The following is a 15,098-nucleotide window of genomic DNA, read 5'->3' as shown; positions in this document are numbered from 1 at the left end:
GCCCTTTACAGCATTTTGACTGTATTTTTGTGTTAAAGAAAAGAAATCCAGGAACGGATGGCCTGATTTACACCTGCAGCTGCTCTGGCTTTCAGTGGGAGTCAGGGTTGCTCAGCACCTCTGGAAAACAGTCAAGCCCTTAGTGTGGAAGCTAGTTATTAGTGCTGGTTGGATGCTACCAAACAATCCCCATGCCCAGTGAGCAGCAGCAGGAGATGGGAGCTTTTAAGTGGATTTCTCCCTCCCTCAGACAAGGCAAACTGGGGTTTAGCACATTTTAAGCTGGGATTTCTCAAGAGGGGATAAAAAAGGAAGATTTTCTTATCCAGCCAGACAATGCATTTCACAGCAGTCGTTTGTGGGACTCCTGCAGGGAACGGGTTTTCAATTGAACGTGAGGTGCAGTAACAGGTCAGTGCTGCACCCAGTGGGTGCTCCCCACTCCCTCATTCAGGGTGCACAACTTGCATGTGTGTCATTTCTATCACGCTAGCGTCTAACAAACACGACCTTCCACACAAGGACGTTCTCTGCATCTGTATCTGCTTTTAGAGGCTACCTAGAATCTTGAGCCTATGTCCTGTCTCTCACCAACTCCAATAAAAATATAACTGGGGAAGTTCCTTGCAGCCAGTGCTGCATTTTCAGCAACACACTGGGCTTGTTTTTAAATCATTGTTACTAGACACTTAACACCCTCCTCCCGCCATCTCTGCAGCAGCCACTCTAGTTGCTGAGCCCCCCAGCATCACACACACCACAGACAAGTTTACAGGTACCACAGATTGATGGTTCTTGACTAGGTGCCCCATACAGCCATGTTCTTTTGGAGCATCTCTTACAGGGGGTAAGATGAGTCGCATGCCACTGCCAATGACATGCCCTGGCTCTCCGGAGTTTAAATGCACTGGTTTTTCTCTAGCCCAAAAGTTTCAGATGGCAGCAGAGCCAGTTACACAAGAACCATTCTTGGAATCAGGAAGCTGGGGATTGGAAGTGGAGTGTTCCTTGTAGGCCAGCGTCTACTGCCTTGTAACCTTGGCCGGCTCTCTCTAAACAGCTGACATTCTCTTGCACTCTCGCAAGAAAGGAAGTTGTTTTTTATCTGACTTGTCTCCCCCATGGGCTAGAGCGCTCCCTGTACTTCCCTCTCCTGGCTTTAAGGAGCTCGGCTGCTACCTCCACAGACCACAACCAGCCTTCCGTGGACTGACTGCAGGTGGAGCAGACACACTAGAATTGAAATGTTTCCTAAAAGCCAGAAGTGCAAGGGGAAAACATCTTAGACACAGGATCCAAACCTTCAAAGGCTTTCCAGCTCAAAGCCAACACCCGGAATTGCAGCCCGGGCATGGACCACACGACCGCCCCGAGCAGAGTACGTTCCAGTAGCAGAGCACGGTGGTGAGCAGAGCCTTCCAGACAGCAAGAGGGGAAGGAAGCATCTATGGCTACTGCTGAGAACCCAGCAGCAGCTGAATAGTCACAGTGTCTCCACCTCAACCTGCAGACGTCGCCAACTATCAATGGATGTGCCCTCGAGAGAGGGAGCAAGTCTCACCACCGCCAGCAGAGGGCAGCCCTCGGCCTGCTTGGTACAGCTCAGTACTGCATCCGTCCCTTCTGCAGACTGAGGAAGCCCAAGTCTTAACCCTCTCCCATGTGGCAGCCTCCACCCTTCCCCTAGGTGCCTCATTCTCACTTCCCTTCTCCAGCCAAACACCCCTTCCCCCAGCCACGGATGCAGCTCACAGACACCGTCAGCAGCCAGTAAGCGCCGGGAGAGATGGGGATGGTGGCCGGGGGGGGGGGGGGGGGGGAAGGCACAGAGCCCCGATTCCTGAACGCTAGGTAGCCCATCTCTGAAGGCAGCCAGAGGAAGGGAAGAGGCAGGAAGCCGCACACGGCGAAGGACGAAACGCTGAGAGAGGACTGACTGCAAACTCCTTGGAGCGGGGCCCTTTCCCAGCACAGTAGGGTCTCAATCCTGACCGGGGGCTCTGGGTGCTGCTCTAATACAGGCCATCCTCAACTAGCAACGTGTCCTGCAAGCCCCTAATCTCCATCTGGTGGGAGAGTGCAGCTTGAGTTAACCTTTGCACGCCTCAGCCCAGTCACTCAAAGCAAGGCCAGGCGGTTTCAGGAAGTTATCCCAGTCTTCGGGGGGACTGGGGCTACAGAGAGGGGCACATCAACAGGCAGTGCCCACAGCCCGGAGGAGCTCTGCCATCGGGCATGGCAGGTGAACAAACCCCCGGCAGTCAGTGATATGCAGGGGGAGCAGGCAGAGAAGCAGATGCTCTTGCTGCCAGACTGGGCCTTGCAGGCCAGCAGCAGGATCCTGTGCTTGACTCACTCTTTCACTGATGAGGCCCTTTGAGCTCCTGGACAAGTTCAAGAGATGTGAGCCAGGCCCAGGCTGGTCTTACAGTGTGCAAGACCCCCAGGGGCCAGTAACTAGGGTGCTGACCCCCAGGCGATCAGCTGACCCCCCAAGCAGCAACTTGTACTGCCTTTGCCTAGAGCAACCGCCGCTGGGCTTGTGAACAAAACTCCGTTAGAAGCAAGAGGCAGCCCTCGCCAAGAGGCAACAACTGGGATTCAGCCAGGAAGGAGTCTCCTTACTGGCTGCCATGAAGACACCTCGGTAAGCTGGAGTCTCTCCTGAGTCTGTGAACCTGGGTCTGTGGGGCCACAGGCAGCCTTGGCAGAGCCATGGCCAATGCATCTGGGGAGACCAGTCACTGCAGGGAATGCCAACCACCGGCAGCCCCTCCCAGGACCTCTGGGCCAAGACCTCTGATTGGGCCAGAGTGATTCTTTAAGTTTGGAGGGAGTGCCAGGAATTCACCTGTGCCACAAGGCAGATCCCTGACCTGCCGAGACAGACCCTGACTTATTCCTGGCTAGGAAGTTACACGCGTCATGACTCAGACTTCAGTTTTCAATATCCGAAAGGGCCAATCATGCAGAGGTGAGGCTTGAAGCACGCAGAGCTGCAGACACCAGCCCAGGTCCATTTGGCCATGCAGTGTTCTGGAGCAACTCGGAGGTAGTGGACAGACCGAGCCTATTCCTCAGTTTTGAACGGATGTGTTCAAAGTTTGAGAAGATTCGTTCTGTGCTTGCTAAAATTGCTGAATACTGATGCAATTATTTTCCCTTGTTTCCTGGTTTAAACCAAGTTCAAGGCACTATTTACCAGCACCTTGTCCCATACGGCTTTTTCCCCAGGAAATTTCCAACCCTGCTTGTGGGGCTTGGGCTGCAGGGCTAAAAATAGCAGCGTAGACGTTTCCACTTGCGCGAGAGCCCCGGCTCAGAGACCCTCTCCCATCCCCGGTCTTCAGAGCCCGGGCTCCAGCCCAAGCAGGAATGTCTACTTTTATCGCCACAGCCCGACTCTGAGTCAATTGAGCCAGACTTGGAGACTCAACGCCACAAGGTCTTCTTTGCAGAGTAGACATACCCATCTGCCTGAGCACCAAGCGCTTTACATGCAACTTGTCCCCCTCCCCAGGAGCCCACCCAGCAGTGGGGCACTATCATCTCTCTCCATTCGGACAATGGGGCCATCACTGGACACCTCCCAGAAGAATTAGCTATGAACTCGCAAGAGAACAGGGGTCAGAATTTCCCTCCTCACTTTCCCCGAGGCCGTTAAGGCTTTAAACACAAAGTTTCCTTCTCTCCTTCCCTTCTTCTCAGCTTTTGTGTTGTGGCTGTGGAGCGCCAGGCCAAAGAGGTGATGGAGTTCAGAAGAGAGGCCAGGTTTGCGGTCCCTTAGCTTCCTGGGTGCTAAAGGCCGAGTTCCAAGGCCTTGGCCCTGGAGCCAGGAAGGCCCCATCTCTGGCTCCCACAAGCTTCTGGCTTTGAAATTCGGTGGGAATGCAGGTGCCAGGGGAGGGTCACCCAGCCCCCTCTGAGGAACCTCGGCCCAATTCCACAGGGGGTTTTGGAGATCCTCCTCCACAACATACCGGTAAGGAAATCAAGACACGCAACCAGGAGATGACATATCCAAGGCCATACAGCAAGTCCGTGATGGAGCAAAGCAAGAGAGAGAGAGAGAGACTCCCAGTTCCTGCTCTAACTGCTCAGCCACATCTTGCAATAAAGTGGGAGAATCCTACACCCAGGGGGGGCGAGGGGGCTGTGTGGACACCAAAAGCACTGCACAGGGGCAGCGGACTGAGTTAACCAGCTTCCCAGAATTTCCACCATCTGCCAGGAGGCAGAGACACTGATGAATTGCCAAGTCACTTATGCCTTCGGAGGCAGGGTTGCAAATTTCCGAAGATCTGTTTCAGCACTTCTGCAGCAGCTAAGAATTCACTATGGCCCCAGGCCACTTCAGTAACTAATTGTCATTTCCAGGTGATTACTGCATCCATCCTGCCAGGACAGTAAAATGCCCTGGAGAAACAGCACTAAAGCTATGGGGCCTCTGGGCCAGGAATCAACCCACGTGCCCCTTAGCTTATGCTCCGTATGTCTTTGCCACGGCAGTAGGTAGAGTCGGGGGATGAGAGGGGCAGCCAGCACTTCACTGGTGCAGGACGACTTCTCGGTGCACGTGAGTTCAGAGACCACAACCCCACCTAGGGTGACCAGACAGCAAGTGTGAAACATCGGGACAGGGGGTGGGGGGTAATAGGAGCCTATATAAGAAAAAGACCCAAAAATCAGGACTGTCCCTATAAAATGGGGACATCTGGTCACCCTAACCCCACCCAGCCTCCACAGTCCTTCAGGAAGAGGAATGGAAGCAGGAGAGGGCGGGTCCCCTGCCAGCCATCTGACAGCCAAGGGGGCAGGATCAAAGGGAGAACCTGCATCCTGCTGTTAAAAGCACAGCAAGCCTCCAGAGCTGCTCTCAGGCACCCTGCGCTCTGCCTCCCTCTGTGCACTGGTCCCTCTCCGGCTGCCGCTGAGCGCAGCCTGGCGTGTCTCTCTCATTAGGAGACCAGACTGGCTCTGGGTTTATTATTTGTAATTCCACAAACAAGAGTCTAACAAAGCAGCTGCCACGTTCACAGCAAGCAGCAGCTGAGCCAACTATTCCCCTGCCATTTCGCCAGCAATGGAGCTTTCCTCTTAGTGCGCATGTTCGAGGGGCAGCATGATCCAGCGAGAGGGCACCGCTCAGCAGCCAGGGGCTCTAGTCCCAGCTCTGCCTCCGACCTGCTGCATGGCATTGGGGAAGTCCCTGCCACATACCATGCCTCAGTTTCCCCTCCTACCCTTTGCCTGCCTTGGCTTTTTCGATTGCAAGCTCTCCGGGGCAGGGACCATCTCTCGCTATATACCCACAGTGGAGCCCGGTTCTCACTTAGGGCCTCTGGGCACTACTGTAACACGGACGACACTGGCCCAGCACGTGAGGGGCTCCCTCAGCCTTGAGCCCCCTCCTCCCTGTCGCACATGACAGTTGATTTGGCAGGGAGATCTGGCCAACAGGGGTAACAATCACCAAACACATAGAGAGACGCAGACTGCCTTCAGCGGAGGGCCACATGCCTGGGTAGCAGGAGCACACAGAGGGCCCAGTGACAGCCGTTCTCACCCACCACCATGGCTCTCTCCTCCCTCAGCACAGCCAGTGGCAGCAGCCAGGAATTTGCTTTAATCCTGAACACACCTGGCCACATGCCCCCGTGGTGTAAGGCCTGGCTGGCCCTACTGGAGTTACACTGCTGACTCAGCTGGCCCACGCACTGCAGCATTCCCCCCTCTTCAGGATCCAGGGTGCCACACCCACCAGAAACACAGTGTCAGGGAAACCCACAAGGGACCCTTCGCTCCCCAATACTCAAGTCCAGGGCAGCAGGAAAACCCCCTTACAGCTGGGGTTCCCCTCGAATAGGACATGTAAAAGGCAGGACCTCAGATCCCCTCTTTCCCACCTCCCCCCCCCCCCCTTTATACAGGCACCATTCCATAAGGCTGGGCCTGAGCTGGCTGTTTGCAGGGGGAAACTCAGCCAGGGACTCCAGGCATTGCCGGAAAGAGGAGCTCTGCTTCTGTACACAACATCTGCCAAGCCACCCTAAATCCCACGTGGTAATTGACACGGAGCAAGACAAGGCCACGCCACAGAAGGGTCATGGTCCCTTCCCAGCAGGACAAGTGGAATACACTGCAGTATGACAGTTGCATTAATGGTCTGTATTCTCCCTGTCCCCATGCAGAAGCACATTACCCCCAAGAGAGGAGGCACAGATCTCCGAACCAATTGCACGTAGCTATCCACTGCTTGGACAAGCCAGGTCACTGGGGGGTTGGGGGGAGTGGAGGACGACACTCGGAGGATATACTTACGATATGGAGAAAGACAAGAGGGGTGAGGGAATATCTTGAGCTCTGTGTGACTCGAATGCTTGTCTCTCTCCCCCAACAGATGTTGCTCCAACAAAAGATATTCCCTCACCTGCCTCGTCTTCCTCCTTATCCTGGACTGACATGGCTACAACACCACTGCATACAAGTTATGCAGGAAGGCTTTCGCAACCTGAGAATTAAGCATACCACCAGCTGATGCCATCAGTCCCCAAATCCAGCCTGAACTGAGTGCCGTATATTCAGAGAACACTGAAGAGGGAAGGATGAGGCTTAAACTAAGCCCCACATTTCCCAAGAACTGAAAGATCATCCAGATTAGGAGGGCAACAGCTGTTCGCCTTGTACCTCAGAACACATCAGCGTGTAGCTCTCATGGTCAGCGCAGAGCCCAGCAGCCCCCAAAGCAGAGCACCATCACTGCCCCAAGTCTGCTCAGCCAATTCTACCCCGAGGCTCTTGACTGACCAATGCCAGGCAAGTAGCCAGGGAATTTATGTCAGTCGGCTCCCACTCCAATTCCAGTTCTCCTGTCAAGTTCCTGCTTGCACACGGGGCTTCTACCATCCCAGGGCAGGGATGTGGCCACCTCAGCAGAAGAACTTACACAAATATACATCTCTTCCCCACCCACACCCATGTTCAGTCCAGAGCTAGTCACACTAGGCTTGGAAGGATTTGATTTTTTAAAAATCGGTAAATGTCAATTTCACTCATACACACGCAAACCGATGGGAAAATATTTGCATCAATAATCAAAATGTACAGCTAGGTGAATAAAGAAAAATGCTGCTTGAAAAGTTGTTAATGTTTGACTGAAGGCTCTTTACTTTGTATATTTTGACATGGGATGTTGACAATTTGTGTGTTAGCCATGAGAACGCTTCAAATGACATTAAATCGTTATTGCCTCACCACCCCTTCATTTCCTGCAACTGTGAACATTTAAAATCAATAAAAATGGGGAAAAATGCCTAAAGCCCAGAAATTTGTGCAACGGTGTAAATTTAAAAATCGATAAACATTCCTGGATATCAAAGTATGAAAAGATCAAAATCCTATTCTGCCATGCATAGTATTAACACCGAATACAATGAATATCTGAGATCTAGCTCTATATTAGTCATACTCCAGACTAGTGATCATGACAGTATTTCGCTCATCCCCTTTAGGTACAATTGATAACTACATTGATAACTACACTTTGAGTATAGTCTTTCAACCAGTTGTGCACCGACCTTATAGAAATTTTATTTAGACTACATACATTTCCCTAGTTTGCTTATGAGAACGTCATGCAGACCTGTGTCAAAAGCCTTACCAAAAAAATCAAGGTATATCACATCTACTACTTCCCTGCTATCCAGTAGGTCAGCAATCCTATCGAAGAAGGAAATTCAGTTACTTTGGCATGATTTGTTCTTGACAAATCCATGCTGAATATGCCTTATAACCCTATTATCCTCCAGGTGCTCACAAACTGATTGTTTGATAATTTGCTCTCGTATCTTTCCAGGAATTGAAGTTAGTACCCATCTTTAAAAAGTCAGCATGTATTCCCTTCTCCAAGCTTCTGGGAGCTCTCCCATTCTCCAGTAGTTCTCAAAGATAATTGCTAAGGGCTCCAAGGTTGCTTCAGCTAGTTCCTTATGACTAGAGAGAAACATGCCATAAAAACACGCTGCAGCCAGGGCAGAACGCACACAGCGTGTGGAGTAACCCAAGGGCAGGCCTAGAACAACACACAACCTGCTTCCTGCAGGGACCCCAGTGCTGCTGACAGTGCACAACAGGAAGCCCTTATCAGGCTCATCAACGTGAGGTGGGAATGCATGGAGGGGATGGAAAACTCACAGCTACGTAAACACTTGCACCACTGGCCACACACTCTGCCCCGAGATCCAACCCACATTGAGCCAGAGCCCAGGCAGGAGGTTCCTGCCACGCTCACCCAGCCCAGGCGACAGCGACACAAACACTCATTAAAGTAGGGCTCAGCAAAGGGGGTTTAGGGGGCTCTTTATCCCCACTGCTGTTCAGGAGGCTCAACTCCTAGCTCTCCTGGGGCACATCCTGATCAAAGACCCATCCTGCCGCTAAACACCCCACACTGATGGAGACAGGGCATCACCGTGGCAATTGCACCAGGCATCCTTCAACAGTCATGTCATTCTCTAGACCTGCAGGGGGACTGGCAGTCCTGAGACTCGCACATGATGGGAGCATCAGGGCAGGCAGACAGGTAGAGGATGCCAGGGGCCAGTGCAGGTGGAAAGCCAGGCTGGGGACAGATTCCTGACCTTAGGAGGAAGTGGCCACCCCAGGTGGGAAGCCCACGGACTGGGCAGAAGAAAAGCGAGAGTGAACATTGGGAAAGAGCATGGCCCAATGTGAAGCTGGGACATTTGTCTCAGGCTGCCTGTGGCCACCTTGGATGCTAGTTCTCTGGACCCCATGAAAAGCCTAGTGCCAGGAGAAGGCTCAAAAGCGGGGCTCCCTTCCCCCACTGCCCAAAGGAGATTTTATTGTAAGTGTTACACACACTGGTGTGTGGTTCTGAGGCAGATGCCCCTGGGGACAGTTTGGGAGGCAGTTTCCTCATGGCTTGTCCCACAAAAACAGCTGAGCCAGCGTTCCCATGTCGTCCAAGTACCACCGGAAGTCAGGACGCTCCCAGCTCTCCTGACGCGCTGGGACAGTGCATCAGCCTTTGCTCCAGCCAGTCTCACAGTCGCTGCACTGTGGTGCCTGCCAGGAGCCATTCCTGTGGAAAGCTGTGCACGCACTGCCCATTCCTCACACCTGGTCACATAGCCTCCCCAGCACAAGGGCAGCTGATCCTGGGCGATCATCATGCAGAGGATGAGGTGTATTCCAGTACAGAGGGTTTGCACAAGGCAAAGGCTGCGCATTTATCCTTTGGGGAGAGGGGAAGGCTATGGGCAAGGTGGCTGGAGCGAAACTGCCACAGCTCCTGCACTGCATCCAAGTGGGCCAGTGAAGGGCGGTGTTACGAGGTTTGGGATCGGGCTGAGCTGCTGACCCTCAAACTCCATGTAAGCACCCCACGGGCAGCAGCTGTGGCTGGATTCCCAGCGAAGGCCAGGTGAACTCAGGCTCATGCAAGCAGAGCAAGTTTCACCCACTGCGATTTCCATGCTCAGTTTGTCATTTGCCACCAGCTCTTCCCACACCTCACGTCATATCCTGCACAGGCGCTGTCCTGAATTCTCCACATCGTTGCTCTGCTCAAATGAACCCCCCTCCAATTCCAACTTCCACACCATAAAAACCCAGCAAAAGTGGGCTACAACGTCCAGAACACACCTCCACCCTCTCCCCCCACCCAAACGGGGGCAAGAGTAAATCAATCAAATGCAGTTCCCCACTTTAACCTCCTCCCCAATTGCCTGAAATAGCACTAGGTGCTCAGAAAACTAGGTTACAGGTCCAGGTTGCATGGTGCTCAGATGCACCAAGCCTTCAGTCTAACCAACTGACTAAGGCGCAGCGCCAAAGAGGAGTGTAATTAGGAGTGCAGTGTCCGTGTTTCTCTCCCAAGAAACAACAGCGGAGCACGCTGACCCAGAGTCAGGAAAGCAACCTAAATTCTGAAATCAGGTCCTTTGCCTTTGGTCCCCTGTCTGGTCCCCACGCAGTGTCCTCACTCACCAGCCAAACAAAATGCCAACCCTACTTTCTCACCCTTTACTTAAGAAGTGTCCCCAGGCATCCAGATAACAGCCTAGAAATAGGAAACAAAACGTAAAATGTCTAAGCTCTGTCACATGCCCATTGCTCCATGTCTAGCCAGATTACTGCTACAATCACCAGGGAGTGGGGATGTGAGAGTCACCAATAGTAAGGATTAGACATTTGTGTGACAACCACCGAGATGTGAACACTCAGCCTGGAGCTGGGGTAAGGAAGTTACATTTTAGGAAAAAAACCCAGACTCAGGAAAGGAGATCCCAAGAACAGGAGCATGCTCGGGAGTTGTTCAGCCCAGTGTTTCAGAGATAGGGCAGTGGGCTCAGCCCCTAACCAGAGAGCTGTTTCTTTAAAATCACAAGAATCCAGCAGACCCCCTGGCTTAGGGACTGGTGGAGTCAGGCAGCTCTAGCTGGCTGACCGCAGTCTCGAGAAGGTCAGTAGCAATCAAAAGTAATTATCATCTGCTGGCTGTTTGGTAGCCTGCATGCTGCGGGTCTGGTTCCTAGTGGCCACGTGTCCATACTGGCAATCTAAGCAGCAAGAGCAAGGACACACAAACAATGCAGAAAGAAGCCATCTCTTCCCCATGTTCCCGGTGGACATAAAGCCCCCCAGGGTGAGGCACACCGGATTCTTATCTTCCCTGCTAGCCATGTTCTAAGTGTCAGGCAGCAGGGCTAAATGCACTGAAAAAGGTGAAGTCTAAATAGCTATGAAAGATGCCACATGTTTGGAAGAAGTGAAGTCAGCCAGTCACAGCGCATCTCAGAAATCCAAGCCCAATGCAGCAGTACCGGTCTCCTATATATCCCACACGCCAAGGCAAACAAACATTCTCAATCCAAGAGAGTGCTCAGCCTGCTGAAAGAATTAACACGCACCAGTGCGGGAAGAGGGCGTTATTCAGATGCTCATACTAACAAGCAAGGAATGAAATGTAATAAAGCAAAACAAACAATGCAGATCCTGTTAGTGCTGAGATTCAAAGGGAGGCCTGGCCTCGCTTTACGGGAAACAGCGACTCCGTTTCCCAACAAGAAACAGTACGGAGCTTCATTAGTTCATTAGCATATGGAGAAAGCGCCAGCAGCCTGGTGAATGACCCAGCAGCATGCTTGATGAGATGCAATAAAATGAAGAAAAGAGAAAGTGTGGGGGAAAACTTTGTGCCCCAGCTAAATAAAAGTCAGCTTTTCCCTCTGCTTTACCAGCGTATAACCGTATGCTCCGCAACCCAGTTTACAAAGGGACCTACGAAACTCATCAAAAACACAGAGCCCGGAAACATTCACACACAAAAAAGCCTGAACATGTCAGCAGCAGAACACTGCCTGCTAATCTGCCAACGTGTCCAGCCCTGTTCAGAGTTGGGGAGCTGTGCACATGGCAGAGACAGGCTTCCGCAGTCCTGCTCTCCAGGACTAAGGCTCAACGGCAGCACACAAAGCAAGAACTGTGTAGGGAGAAGTTAGAAGAAACCACAAGTTCTCACTGACTGCCCTCCTCCTTCCCAGCAATTCATTTCTGTATGATGCAAGCTTTGGCGCTGGCACCAAGACCTGCGTGGAATTGCTCCTGGCCATCTGCATTGTTTAAAGATGGCAAGGGAAAACTCCTCATTCCCTTTCTTGCTCTCTGGATTTACAGAACCAGCTGCACCAAAACGCAGCTGCTATGCAGCCCTGTCTAAGACGTGTCTGGGTTTTGTGCCCACTCTGTTGTTCAAGGGGGCACCTGCATTAAAGTGGCAGGAAATCTTGCAAATAAAAGCAACAGATGACGGACTCTCTCCACCCTACCAAGGAGTCGCAGCCATCATCCCCATTTCAAACCTACCTATACCCACCCTAACCTCCCCCCATTTGAAAAACTGGCAAAACAGACCAGCCTTGCAGCATACCCAGAGAGTGCCACTGAACCAAGAGGGAAGTGAATTCCAAAGTCAAGGGGCCCACCCTTACCAAAAATGTTCTACTCACAATTAAACCACAGGAAACCAAGCCTGAAGTAGCCCTTAGGGCAGAGGAGCAATTGCCCAGTAACCTCTGGAGTCCCTCAATAAGAAAGGAGCAGAATCACTCAATGACTCCATCTGCACCATTAGTCACCATACGTAGGGAAGGTAGCTAATCGCTCTAAAGCAGGGGTCGACAACCTTTCAGAAGTGGTGTGCCGAGTCTTCATTTATTCACTCTAATTTAAGGTTTCGCGTGCCAGTAATACATTGTAACGTTTTTAGAAGGTCTCTTTCTATAAGTCTATAATATATAACTACACTATTGTAGTTATATATTATAGACTACACTATTGTAGTTATATATTATAGCCAGAGACACAACTTGCTCTGATGAAGTGGGCATTCACCCACAAAAGCTTATGCTCCAATACCTCTGTTAGTCTTAAAGGTGCCACAGGACCCTCTGTTGCTTTTTACACTATTGTTGTATGTAAAGTAAATAAGGTTTTTAAAATGTTTAAGAAGCTTAATTTAAAATTAAATTAAAATGCAGAGCCCCCCGGACCGGTGGCCAGGACCCGGGCAGTGTGAGTGCCACTGAAAATCAGCTCACGTGCCGCCTTCGGCACACGTGCCATAGGTTGCCAACCCCTGCTCTAAAGGAAGGGATCACCAGGAGGGGAATCACTCCCAAATATCAATCACTGCATCTCCGAACCCCAGATTGACTGGAGTCTAGGAGACCTGAGGATCCAGATCCTGACAGAGCTGCCTTGCCCCCACTTCATTAATAACAGGAGACTCAGGACAGAGCAATAGTTAGAGAGCTGGGCACCATCAAAAGGGTTCAGTGAGGAAGGATCTTTAAGAGAAGCAGGCATCTCTCCCTCCTGAAAGGAGGTGTTGACAATGAGTGCCAATAATGGTCCCAATACTTGCCCAGTGATTTTCACCAGCCAGAAGGGACATTGAGCTAGGACTTGTGGTTTAGATCCCAGTTCCACAGGGCCTCCAGAACCTCAGCAAGCAACCCTTGGCTGAAACTCAAGCAGAAAAATTCCTTGTTTGGCCCTCAGCCAGAGACACAACTCAGCTCTCAGAGAGACAGACAGCTCTGTCCTCAAGCAATTTCCATGGCAAAGCATTTGGAGAACTCCTAGTTGCCGGCAACCTTTAGCTCTATTACAGCTGCATATAGCCTGGATTAACCAGCTTGTGCAGCCCAGAGCAGTTCTAGAGATTGGAAATCTCCAGAGGCTGCAGCAGAGGAACCCCCTTCTTCACCTCCTGTACAGCCCCAGGATGGAACTGCAAAAGCCTTGTGTTCAGTCAGGCTTGGAGAGACACTTCTGCAACTAGCACAAGAGCCTCTTCCCTCCTGCTTCACCTGTCATAGGTCAGCACCACCTCACGCTGGATGAACAGGGTATTTAGCAGCTACTGTATGGATAGCAGCAGGAAAGAGAGGAAGATAAGATCCTAGCAGGCTGCGTACAGGCTCGTGCCATTAGCTTAGGAAGGCAGACCAAGAAAATAGGTCCTTCGCCTCAGCCTCAGATCAAACAGCAACAGCAAGTCAGTGGCAGGGTGTAACCTCACTTCCCTGCCCCCGTCCCACCACAGCAACAACTGGGTGACACGTGTGCCATGACAGCTACAGATCCTGAGTTAACCCCCCAGTATTCTCACGCGTGTGGACAGAGAGCAGTCGGCCTTGCAGATTCCAACCCAGGAGGATCGGGGATACTCAATTACAGACTCTGCCGTGATAGGGAGCAAACTCGCACTCAGCAGGCACTGCTAGGTATGGCAGAGTCCCTCCACGTTACAGATCAGCTGCAACCGACACCACCTTGCCATCTGACGGCCCCTCCCTCATAAGCCAGCAGATGCCATCTGGGCTGAAGGCTCCCTACACAGTAACAAGATCGGTCTCTGTCACTGCTGCAAAAGGAGCATAAATGGAAGCGTGGGTCCCTGACAGCCAACCCCCCGGGACATGCGCCAGAAGAGGCCAAGTGGGGTCTGACAGTACAAAGGAAGCGTTGCTGGCACCACCTAGAACGAACTTCCCTTTAGTCCCCTGGCACACAACACGGCAGCCCAAATATGCTGCTCCCTGTGGCCTGGCTATACTATCTCCCCACGTCCCTCTCATCACATCCAGCCTGCGCCCCTGCCCGATCCACCCCCCTCTCCTCCCCAGGGCCCAGCCTGCGCACCCTGCCGGACCCATCCGCCCCCACCCAGCCTGCGCCCCTACCCGATCCACCTCCTCTCTTCCCCTCCCCTCCCTAGGGCCCAGCCTGTGCCCCCCGCCGGACCCATCCACCCCCACCCAGCCTGCGTCCCTACCCGATCCACCCCCTCTCTTCCCCTCCCCTCTCCAGGGCCCACCCTGTGCCCCCCTAACAGACCCATCCAGCCTGCGCCCCTGTCCTCTCCCCGCTGTGCTCCCCAGTCTGTACCGCCTGCCTGCCTGCCTGGCCTCCCCACCATCCTCCTGCACAGCCTGATCCCCCAGCCCCCGCCCGGCTCCCTCCGCACCCCAGTCTCACCCCTGCCCGGCCCCGGTACCTGGGCGGCGGCCCCGCGCTCTCCCCGCGGCTCGGCGCCGTCATCCCCAGCGACTGGATCCAGTCCCAGCGCCGGCCGCTCGCTCCCAATTCCCACCCAACGGCCTCTCATTGGCTGCCGGGAGCCCCACCCCAGAGCGCACAACTTCCTCCACATTCGCCCATTGGCTACTTCAGGCCTCGTCCCCAGAGCACCTCCCCGTGCTCAGGTGAGGGGCGGAGCCTGGAGGCGGCGCGTCCCCCCGCCCAGACAGGGGCATCTGCCCCCCCTCATAGCCCCGCCCCGGGCATCTTCCCCCTCCCCTTTCCCATTCCCTCCCGACAGTCACCTCCCCCCTGCCACTCGCATCTCCTCCCTCCCCTCATAGCCCCCCCTGCCGCGCGCATCTCCCCCTTCCCTTCATAGCCCCCGCCCCGCCCCGGGCATCTTCCCCCTCCCCTTTCCCAGCCCCCCCCCCGACAGGCACCTCCCCGCTGCCCCGGGCATCTCCCCCCTCCTCTTTTCCAGCCCC

At 53.2% G+C, this 15,098-nt stretch overlaps 1 protein-coding gene across 2 annotated transcripts in view; it reads right to left on the bottom strand.

The window, feature by feature from the left end:
- The window catches only part of GRAMD2A (GRAM domain containing 2A), an 84,159-nt gene extending 69,517 nt beyond the window's left edge, over positions 1-14,642 (bottom strand). For both annotated transcript variants that reach the window (XR_010561718.1, XM_065412173.1), the window contains exon 1: positions 14,588-14,642. Coding sequence is in view for 1 of the 2 variants with exons in the window: in XM_065412173.1 (XP_065268245.1) it covers positions 14,588-14,631 (44 nt within the window). In the remaining variant the exon portion in view is untranslated. The remainder of the gene's footprint in view (positions 1-14,587) is intronic.
- Positions 14,643-15,098: the final 456 nt, after the last annotated feature.

The sequence above is a fragment of the Emys orbicularis genome, chromosome 10 (assembly GCF_028017835.1).
Source record: "Emys orbicularis isolate rEmyOrb1 chromosome 10, rEmyOrb1.hap1, whole genome shotgun sequence".
In the NCBI taxonomy this organism is placed as follows: Eukaryota; Metazoa; Chordata; order Testudines; family Emydidae; genus Emys; species Emys orbicularis.
The sequence above is the reverse complement of the archived record's forward strand: the minus strand, read 5'-3'. Positions and strand labels throughout refer to the sequence as shown.